The 12,162-nt window shown below is 35.1% G+C and overlaps 1 protein-coding gene across 1 annotated transcript in view; it reads left to right on the top strand.

Moving 5' to 3' along the window:
* The window catches only part of sh3gl2a (SH3 domain containing GRB2 like 2a, endophilin A1), a 115,006-nt gene that overhangs the window by 65,906 nt on the left and 36,938 nt on the right, over nt 1-12,162 (top strand). Inside the window, exons 2-3 of the mRNA XM_065254863.2 lie at nt 9,517-9,585; nt 11,224-11,296. Of these exons, the coding sequence (XP_065110935.1) occupies nt 9,517-9,585; nt 11,224-11,296 (142 nt within the window). The remainder of the gene's footprint in view (nt 1-9,516; nt 9,586-11,223; nt 11,297-12,162) is intronic.

Raw genomic sequence — 12,162 nt, 5'->3', positions numbered from 1 at the left:
TGTACACATACATTTTAGCAGACATCTTTGTTTCATCTTTGTTGGAAAACAGTTTCTAAAGATACAAGTGAACATCACATGCCTGGCATGTCTTTTTCCAAGCAATGCTAAAGTAAGTGATACACAACAGTATTTGCTATGAGCTGTTACATAAACTTTATGTGGTTCATGTTACCATAGAACTTTAATGTCCAAAAAGTGTAAATATGTCTTTCCACTTCATGGTTTTGTGCTGTGTGCAGTGTAGTGCTGTAAAAGCTGAGGGATGCAGACCTGCAAGAAAGTTATGCTGTTAGCATATATTCTCCATAGAAGTAAAACATAACCCTACATAACTGATGAGAAAATATCACTGATAGCACTAAATTAAGATAAACTATCATGTACATAAACTAAATTCAGAACATCTCCTGAGATGAACATCTGCAGTGTTTAGTTATATAAAAAGCTGTTTTTAGATGCCCATCAACTGATTGTCTAGCTTCTATTTTTAACAATGTTTTAATATGTGTGTTTCTGTTTAAAAACAGGTCATACGCATATAGCATTGTGTCAGTCAGGTGTAGGCTAAACAGTGGTGTTGTGTGTAAACAATAGCGGAATGTATGGAATCATATTACACAGCACACACTTAAAATATCCTGTAGTGCAGCCGTACTGAAAGTTGCCATCAAGGACAACATGCAGCAAATGTGAATTATTGTGTCTAAACTACACGCCATGTAGAGAATCACACGCCATTTAACTTACAAGAGGATATGCATCTCCTCTTGTAAACAATGGTTTCTCAAGGTTGCATACGGCGCAAGACAAGTCATAAAGATATTACATGATAGCAAATATAAATGAGAACAACTGACTTAGTTCATGAATAATATCCTCTTCCTGTCGGTCTTGATGCAGAAAGAGTTTCATTGTTATTCTTAGGTAAAGATGAACTCTTCCTTACTCTTTCCCACTGTCCAAACATAACAGAAGATCTTCCTCACGTGTGTATAATGTTTATCATCCAAACACCTTCACGTGTGTGTATAATGTTTATAATCCAAACACACAGTAATCTTTAAATGTGATAAAACTTTATACTTTGTCAAGTGTTTAAAGAATTGGTTGTTGCTTAGTAATTGCCAAATGAATAACGGGTACCGCCTGTGGGCGTGACCTCATTAAAGATAATGAGGTCAGCAAAGAAAAACGGTACCTCTCATTACTTTCATACAATTTATTTAAACTGGCAATATTTGTTTTTGATTTTAATTAGTTTCTTCAAAGGTAGATATTTCAGGCCTACTTTGGATATATGTATCATGTTTGTGTGACGAGTATTCACGGAGTTTCAATTGATTTTTGTAATGTGTTTTGAGAGACAGTTTGTGGCGACAGACGTCTGTCAGCGCACCCTGTTTATTTTCTTTATTTGACAAAAACACAATGATTTGTTAGCCTGGCTAACACCAGACCAGTCTCCTAGAGAATGAGACGTGGTCTGGGAACCATATGCTAATTTTCTCGTATTTGAGGCGTGGTTTACGAATGCCCAGAGACGTTTATTGGGCGCTACGAATGTCTATCAAATGCGCCTCTACGTAGCTCATAGCCAATCGTTTCAATTATACCAGATGACGTATGTAGAGCGACATCAATTCAAACGCGAACAACTTTTATCGGTACGTGTGCACACAGCTGAAAGCTATGCAACTAAACCTGTAGCTGTATATTGATATTGAAAAGCAACTCAATTTAGTGGCACTGTGACAACCACAGTACAGGCATAATGACAATATGATATTAATAAATACCACTTACCATTTATAAGTTAATTGTACTTCGTTGACGACGATGCCTAGCAGGTTTGTCTATTTTGAGGTGCCGTTAATTTGAACTAAAATGTGCTAAATGTATTTTTAAAATGTATTTAGGTACCACTACATGTACATTTAAACCCATCTTTGTATGAAAGATGGGTTCAAGTTTACGACAAGTGGTAACTAAATATTTTTTTTCCTATACAGAGATAGTATGTTAAAAGCACATTAGTTCATATTTATAGTGTCTTAAAATAGCACAGAAAATAAAAGGCTTTGAACTGGTTCACAGAACTAAAACGAAAACCAGAAACTTTTTATGTTTTGCTTGGAACAGAAACGAAACCAGAAACTTACAAAAAATATATGTTCTGGAACAGAAACGTTTATTTAAAATAATGGTAGCCAGTTAATACCGTTATTTTTTTTTCCCTCTTTGACAAGATTTCTGTCTAATATAACTCGGTGAAGTTCACTTCTGGTCATTGTTGACTCATTGGAGAAATGAGAAGCTTGCCACCAGCAAGTAGCCTACTCAAGCCCAAGTCTCTAATGCTCAATCATAAGAAGTAAATATTGTAGGCTACCAAGTATCTCAAAATGTTTGTTTTTTAATACTGATTAGTGTAACGGATCGCAGTTGATCCAGATCCGTACAGATCACGATCCACGGTTTGGCTCGCATGCGATTCGCGGATTAATTCGCAAATTTAAATAGGGTGAAAGTTGGTATTTCATGCTGCCTGTAGGTGGAGCAGTGACTATCAATGAATTTTGGCATGTAGATGTGTTCTATGGAAGGTATTTTTGGCCTTTTTTTAAATTAATTAATTAAATTATAAAATAATTAAATCATAAAATAAAAAATATGCCCCAAATTTGAAAATAAAATGCTAAAATAAAAATTAAAACATAATTTAATATAATTTCATTTTCATTTTTAACGTGATGAAGCATCATTCCGGCCAAATGGAAAAATTAAATTAAATTGATGATTTGACATTTCATTTTCAATATAATCTTGAGACTGACAATATTAAAATAAAAAGGCAAGCTTGAAAAGGAATCTGTAAATACATTTTTTAAAAGGCTTTTTATTCATGCCCAAGCAATAATAGGGACAAAACTGAAATGTAAAGTTCAGTTTTAATTTTATGTTCTGTTTTTCTTTTTCATTTTCGTTTTAATTTTCGTGTTCATTTTTATTTTCAACTTGTATGCAAATTCAATGTTAATCAGTGGGTGGGGCTTACTTGCTTTTAAAAAGGGGATTGGCTGAAGCAGTGTTGCCAACTAAGTGAATGTGTTGCTTGCCAACTTAGCGACCTTATTGCTACATCTAGCGACTTTTAGACCCATTTAGCCAAACTTAGCGACTGTTTGGATGAATCTCAGCTTCACATCTGTACAGATAGGCTACTGTGTCGATTGTACTGGCCAACGAGTGCGGGTGGCGCTGTCATGGTGAAATGTGTGTCTACCCTCTGTGCATGGAGCTGGGCAGCGAGCAACATTTAGACAGTAGGATTTATTGCATTTTTGTTGGGAAAAAATTTGTTTTTATAATGAATCTTTGAACATCAAATTATGGATTTGAATTTTTTATGTTTTTATAACCTAAAGATGCTATGTGAAAGTTTGTAACAGAAAATAGTGGTTTTCATCACTTTCTTGGTATAGAGAATTAGTCAAAATGGATTTATTGCGTTTTGGAACCAAACTCTTCATATTCTCCACACACACACAAACACAATTCTAAATAGATCAAGAAAAATACTAGGATCAAATCAGGATCGGTATCGACCGATACTCAGAATTCAGGTATTGAAATTTTATCGTAATGGAAAAAGTGGTATCAACCTACCCCTAAAGTCAGGGGTTTTCAACTTTTTGCAACTTACGGCCCAATTTAAATATGCAAATTACCACTCAGTTTCAGTGGCAGCTGGTGCTAAAAACATTTGGGGGGGTGCAAACACACTCAAAATCAAACTTTTACTGTAGTAATGCAGTACTGTTAATAGCCATTTATCAGGTGATGAATATCATTAGGCTACTACTTAGCTAAAATGCTGAAAATGTTACAGTTAAAATCAAACGCACGAAATAAATGTAATATGAATCTGTAATGAACTAATATCAAGGTAATCATTCACACACACACACACACACACACACACACACAAACGCACGCACGCACACACACACACACACACACACACACACACACACACACAGAGGTTGCGATAGACTTTTTCTATCTCCGTCTTTTTTTTTTTTAAAGAGTCCGTCACAGTCAGTTATTATCCGTCATGTCATGTTTTAATTATTTTCATTTTCGTTCACATGTCCATTTCTAATCATAAACTTACAAGACGAGCATACAAGTCAAATGTGTTTATTTATTTGTTTAGAGAACAGCTAAACGGAGACCGTGCATCACTTTACATGTTTAATATCATATGAAGAAGATGAATGAATGTTTTTTTCTCACAGTGACAGCGGAGTCGATAAAACACATGCTGTATTGCTGAACAAACAAATATGAACACATCCAAAACACTATTGCGATTAAAATATCAATAAACGAGTAAAAATCTGAATTGAACTAAACTCCTCTGAAACCATCTTGTGTAATAAACGCATGGAGGCAGATTAATGCAGACTCTTGTCATTAGATTTTGTATCTTTACCTTAGACAGGCGTCTTGTTGCAGCGCTCCTGTAGTGTTTAACTTCAGCAGCCATGCGCAGACCAATCAGTGTATGACATCAAAATATCGCGAGAATGTTTAGAAACCAGGGCATTTGAGCAACACACTGCCACCAACTGGACATGCCTAGGAATTACATTCTCAAGTTAAGTTGTATGGACAATCTGCCAAAATGACGTTCAGATTTTTCTTTATCCTGCTTAAAAATTTTTCCGTCAAAGACTTTTCGTTTAACACGACCGAACACACACTAAAAGATACACTAAAGTTGCCTAATCACAGGCTCTTACATTTGTTTTTGCTTTTATAGCAATAGCACAAGCACATTTTTCCCATCACAACAGACTAAGTACATACAATCCATCAGCTCAATATGCACTATTCGTGAAGTTTCCTTAAAAACAGTGGTTTTCTCGTGGGTGCTTTTTTAAACTCTTCAACAACAAGTTTACCAAGCCATGGAATATACCGGATTATATATGAGCTCTCGCTCTCATTATGTCCATGCAACACAAGCTCAAACGCGCCACAAAAGTTCATGTCGTGCACATCTATCACGCATACAGACGTGATAAAACAGAAAACAGGGAAAAAATAAAACTCAAGACTTACATGATATCCAGCAAGCCAACTCAGTTTGCCATGAGAAGTGGTGGAGCACACAGACAGCCATCATTTGACTTCGTTGGTCGATCTGGTCCAAGCCTCTTAATCCTTTATTTATTCATCAATTAAAGGAACAGTATGTAGGAATGTGGCCAAAACTGGTACTGCAATCACAAAACTTGTGGCCAAAACTGTTACTGCAATCACATAACTGGTGGTCAATACACAACATGACAATATAAACATCAGTTGAGGGCTGCAACTCCACTTTTAAAATATCCTGCCTGGACCACTGTTGTGAGTGATATAAGTATTTGAAATGAAAATTATTTCTTATATTTTTTATATAAATTAATTGATATAAAAGCATATTTTCCTTCATCTCAAGATATTTCACTTGCTTTCACTGATCTGTACTGTAGCTATCAGTTAACACAGCAATCTCCAACGCAGTTATGAGACTCTGAGAACGATCCAATCACAGGAGGTAAAAAACATTAAAAACAATATTGATTCGCTTACAACATAAGTGGGAGGATTTGGGGCGCACAGTCCTGCGCCCCAGGGCAGATCCAAAACCAGCCACTTAGAGCTCAGCCTCAGGTCACATGTTTTTACCCTTTTTACTGACCTACATAGACACTCATTAGGGGTGCGCCCCAGACACACAAACATGACACACACACAATGAACTCAGTTTTGATTTTTAATTGTTTTAAATAAATTATAACATGACTAACAGTAAAATAGTACAAATAAACGATTTTATTTTGTATTAATTTGCACTATATATTTAACTTTTTGGTAACATGTTAAAGTAGCTTTCCTCTCTGGCCAGCTTTAGGGGGCGGCGCCCCCTAGTGACCAGCCGATACTGCTCAGTTCAGAGGGCAACATGTTTTATCTAGCCATATGCATGAGCAGACATGCATAGTAACAAAAAAGCGATAAACAAATGGAAATAATTAAACATTAAAGAAACTGTCACTGTCTTTTTTGCATGTTTGTCACACTTTAATGTTTCAGATCACCAAACACATTTAAATATTACATAATAACACAAGTAAAAACAACATGCAGTTTTTAGATAAAGTTTTTTATTATGAAGGGAAAACAAAATCCAAACCCACATGGCCCTGGTGAAAAAGTACCTGCCCCCTAAACCTAATAACTGGTTGGGCCACACTTAGCAGCAACTGCAGTCAAACATTTGCAATAACTTGCAATGAGTCACAGCGCTGTGGAGGAATTTTGGTCCACTCATTAGGGGTGTGACGGTCATTATATAACCATAAGACCGACGGTTATAGTTGAACACCATCATTAGAAATCTATAACCACCAAAACCGTGTTATTAACTCTTTCACCGCCAGCGTTTTAAAAAAAAGTTGCCAGCCAGCGCCAGCGTTTTTCATGACTTTCACCAAAGTTTAATGCCTTTCAGAAAATGTTCTTCTTTAAATATATAAACATACAATATACCAAATGAAAGAACAGACCCTCTGCTTTCAAACAAAAAAAACCGTTTCATCCTACCTTTAGTGGTTCTTTTGCAATCAGCTTTTGAATATGGGTAGGTTTTTGCAAAAACACCATATTTTGAGCAAAAAGCAGATATAATTCCATTTTTATGACGGACATTTCATAGAGATCACATTCAGAGCGATCTTTAAAACAGACACGGACATGCAGCAGCTTGCCATAGGGCAATACTTCCGGTTTTAAAAAGTTGCGAAAGGGCGCCACCTGGTGGATAATAGCGGTATTGCAGAAAGACGGAAAATCTCGTCATTGGCGGGGGAAGCGTTTTCTCTTAATTGACGAGATATCTCGTCAATGGCGGGGAAAGAGTTAAAATATTTTTTCTAAAAAAAATTATCATGAAGAATTTTTAAATACTAAATAAAACAATTGTTAACAGTCTGTGTTACACGACCCACCATGTTCTCATGCAGTGAAAAATACAGAGCGGAGCAGACACTGACAACGCGCTGACATACAGGACAGACCAGGTTTACTTTCGGTTTCTTTTGAGATTACACATATTATTATTATTATTATTATTATTATTCATTATAATTATTAATTATATTAAACAAAGTCTCACCTTTGAAATCATCTCTTCCTTCTAGTTAATTTATAGCATCAAATAAAAATAAATGACCATGAGAAGGAATGTTGTTTTAATCGCGGAAAGGCATCTCCTCTCCGCTTTTCAAAGTTAAATCTTCCCATGCAAATCTACTATCTTTCCTGAAAGCACATTCACTGCTAAATTACACTTTCACAAGCAAAATTACACTTTCGTGTCAATCCACGAGCATTTAAACGAGCAAAACACCCCACCAACCAATAACCGACGGTTATGTCACCAATTCTGAAACCGGCACACCTCTACCACTCATATTTGCAGAATTGTTGTAATTCAGCCACATTAGAGGGTTTTCGAGCATGAACCACCTTAAAGGTCATACCACAGCATGTCAATATTGAGATCAGGACTTTGACTAGGACACTCCAAAGTCTTCATTTTGTTTTTCTTCAGCCATTTAGAGGTGTCCTACTGTAGAAACCAAGTTCGCTTCGGCTTGAGGTAACAAACAGATGGCCGGACATTGTCCTTCAAGATTTTTTGGTAGACTGCCAGGCCCAGCGCCAGGATGGCAAAACTGGGGGGGCACAAACATTTCTTGTGTGGGCATTCACACTATACCTTATTCTGACCTATTTCCTGCTCCTTTTCATTTATTTATTATGACTTCCTGTATCATTGCCTGTATTATGCCATTTGTACATTCGACTTTCACTTTTAAATCGCCTAACAATCTTGCCTGACAAACATGAATTTACTTTGCTATCTCTTACCTACTCTCAGGCTAAATATTTCCGTGCACAAATGAAAAACGGCGCAGTGAAATTCAGCGATACATGTGGCAATGACGCTGTCATACCATCATCATGGGAAAAAAAGACACAAAAGCGAACTGCAAAAATAAATCTGACGAGAGTTAGTAGTATTCGGACGGGATAAGTTTTACATGGAGGTGGGGTAAAGCAATTTTTATCATGGCTTCTTAGTGATTTTAGTCTCGTTGGAATGCTCCATGTCATTAATAATCATTACGGACAATGTCAGTAAAGATTATGGTGACTTTTACCTTCTGAAAGGTCCGAAGAGATTACCTCAGGTAATACTAATCTAGTGCGACTACATCATCGGTAAATATACACGTAAATTTCATCAGGGCATGAAAAAGTGTGACAAACATGCAAAAAAATCAGGAAGGGAGCCACACTGTAAACCTAAACAGAACAATGTACTCATTTAAAATGAGTGATCTGTACTTAAACAGTGGGTTTGAGTTTAGGGGCAGAAGGAAATAAAACAGATGAAGACTTTATGGAAATGGAAAGTGTCCTGCAGAGAATTATGATTTACACTAAAGATCTCACTAAGCATAACTTTTTATTGTAATATACACGCCACTGCTGATGATTGAATAAATGTATATCTCTTACCCACATATTCACACACTTTTTGATCTACTCAGACTCATAGAGTTAATCACATTTTTCCTTTTGTTTTTTGTTTTTACTCTGTTATGTGTTATGCAGTCTAGATAATAAAGTATAAATGTATAAACTGCTTAATCATAGAATAAGGAACAGTTTCAAAAAACTATATACAAAGTTGTGGCCAACCAAGTCACTTACTCATCTGTATTAACTGAAATAAAATATAAAATATACTGAAAGACTAAAATAAAAATTTAAACTAAGGCTAAACTATAACTGACAACCAGAGGAGGTAAAAAAACTGAAAATAACTAAGTAAGAATGTGAAATTAAAAAACTAAATAAAAAAACAAAATTAAGGGCAAAATTTACTAAATTGGGCTAATTAGCATAGCGCAATTAGCATGGGAGTGGTAATAACTGCTGGTTATTTACTAAAAAGTGCAAATTAAATAACACAGTTTATTTCCATAATGACCAACGCAATCTACTAAGAGCAGCGCAAATTAGTTCAGGGTCACAAATAAGCGGATCTGATCTTGAGTTCAGCACCATGGACATCGCAGTGAAAATTTTGTGGTGTGTAATCCCAGCTAAAGAAGCCATAGTACACTGAAAAGAACTGAAGGACAAAAAATGTAGTTTACAAGATGTTTTGGGCTGGCGCAAGCTGTTAGTTAATCTGGCCCCAAAAATCCAAAACTAAAATAGCGTTGCTGTGTTCATTATATAGTGTTATAGGATTTATGTAAAACCATGGTGGCATAATCAATGACTTTTTGCTGTCACACTATACAGGAACACAAAATAGAATTCAAATATATAAAAACACAAAGTCTTGTCATTTCATTGTGGTGTAACTCTCTTATTTTGCAGAAAGTTAGTGAGAAGGTTGGAGGGGCAGAAGGAACTAAATTAGATGAAGACTTTACGGAAATGGAAAAGGTAAGTGTCCCGCAGAGAGAATTATGTTTTACAGATTTCAAATCTCACTAGCATAGTTATTTATTGTAATATACACACATATGTTTCTAATTTTGGAGGCTTTTCATTAGGCAACCTGTAGACAAACTCAAGGCCGTAGCTAGAGATTGTGGGCCCCCTGATAAAATATAGATGTGGGCCCCCAGCCCCCCACCACCCTCAACCTGTATTATATACTGTATAGACGGTTTCAACAGGAACAACATAAATGGCTTTTGTGGAACAAATGTAACTTCTGATAAAACCATCTAAAAGAAATACAATTATCTAATTTAATTGGCTATGGCAATGATATATCTTACAAGTAGAAACAATGGATTGTTATGTACTGTAGGGGGCGTCCCATACTACATACACAGCTACATACGAACTAATATTACTGCATAATTATGGAGAAACGGTCAATTTTCTTCATTAAATGGCTATAAAAATTACTTTATTTACAAGTAGAAAAAATGGACAGTCATGTCCTGTAGGAAAAATATTGAAAAAATATTGCTGCAAGCAACGATAGTTGACCTTCGCACAGCATTTTATTGCTACATGGTGGCTCCCAAAAAACGACGTAGAATAGACACATTTAGCAATTAAGTGGGTTAGGTATATATCAGTGTACTACTTTGGGCTCTATCATACACCCGGCGCAATGCGTGACGCAAGTGTCTTTTGCTAGTTTCCACCCTGTGCAATTATCATTTTCACGTTTAGCGCCACGTTTTTTAAAAAGCAAATGCATTTGCGCCTGCTTTTGCGCCCATGGGCGTTCTGGTCTGAAAACGAGGTGTGTTCAGGCGCATTGTTGGCGCGTTGCTATTTTGAGGCAAATAAAATAGACTATGCCATTGACCAACAAAAACCTGGTCTAAAGTCTAAAGTCAATGGCCTAATATGTTTTTTGTTATTTAAAGAGCGCATTAGTAATATGCGCCTATAAACGGGACGACAACGCGGGTTTGCTTATCACATACATGAATGCGCAGCAGCACAAAAACCCTTTTAAATATGAAAGATTAAAGGATTAAATGTAAAAGATTATTATTGAGTCTCTTGGACATAAATGAGGACTAATTTTGAGACGTTAGAAGGTGCAAAGAGCTGCTTCACCTGCAGCCTGGTAAGTAAATAAATGCTTTGCTTTAAACAAATGCATCTATTTTTAAATGTTTTTAAATGCTATCTTACGGATTTATTGTACATGATGACACTGTACCTGTGAATATGGTAAGATGAGAAACATTTTAAGTAATGCTTTGTAAAAAAAATCCCATGGCGCTGTTCTAGTGCTGAAACGCTTCGGCTCTTGGCACGTTTGTCATTCTTTATTTCTTGTTTGTATTTAAGAGTACAAACATTTTCTTGCATATTTGCTAATTCTTTTATGAGATTACATTGATTATGTAGGATATCAATACACTTACAGCAATTCAAAGCCTGCTATTTGTACTTCTATGACTGAAAGAAAAAGGCTTTTAAAGATTTAAATTCAAAAAATTAAAATTTCAATAAAAATGAAAACAACAAATTTGATCTGGGTTATAAAAACATGTTATAAGAATGTTTTCTTTTTATAACATTCTTTTCATACTTATATTGCTGTAGAAAGTTGACACCACGACAAGGGCCGTGTTGGAAATTATGACCAAGACAACAGAGTATCTGCAGCCGAATCCAGGTATGTGTTTTAAAAAAAACATTTCTTTATTATAACTAGGGCTGTCAATCGATTAAAATGTTTAATTAGAGTAATCATGAATAATTTCATGTTAATCGTGAGAATAATTTTTGTTAAACATTTTTCTCATCATTTACTATATGCCACAAAGTCAATCATTAGACTGAACAAATTCAATGGTAACACTTTACAATAAGGTTCATTAATTAAACATTAGTTAATACATTAACTAACATGAACTAACCATGACCAATACATTTGTTATTGTATTTGTTAATCTTTGTTAACGTTAGTTAATAGAAATACAGCTGTTCATTGTTAGTTCATGTTAGTTCACAGTGCATTAACTAACGTTAACAAGATTTTAATAACGTATTAAAAAATGCTGAAATTAACATAAACAAATATTAATAAATGCTGTATAAGTGCAGTTCATGATTAGTTCATGTTAACTAATGTTGTTCATTAATGTTAACTAATGAACCTTATTGTAAAGTGTTACCAATTCAATCACTTGCATTTTGAGAGTAAAAATAAATGACTAGATCTATGAGGAATTTTTCTCGTAAACAATTTTGTGCATTATTAGTAAAATCTTTGGCTGCATATATAAATGGTGATAATATAGAGAACACAAGCCACATACAGTACAAAACATATGTGAAACTGGACCACAAAAATAGTCATTAGGGTTGATTTTTTTATTATTATTGAGATTTACACATAATCTGAAATAAATAAGCTTTTTGATGATGTATGGTTTGTTAGGATAGAACAATATTTGGCTGAGATACAATGATTTGAAAATCTGGAATCTAAGATTGCAAAAAAATGGTATACGAGAAAATTGCATTTAAAGTTCAAGT

The sequence above is a fragment of the Paramisgurnus dabryanus genome, chromosome 4 (genome assembly GCF_030506205.2).
Source record: "Paramisgurnus dabryanus chromosome 4, PD_genome_1.1, whole genome shotgun sequence".
Lineage (NCBI taxonomy): Eukaryota > Metazoa > Chordata > Actinopteri > Cypriniformes > Cobitidae > Paramisgurnus > Paramisgurnus dabryanus.
Note: the sequence above shows the minus strand (reverse complement) of the source record. Positions and strands in the feature narration are given on the sequence as shown.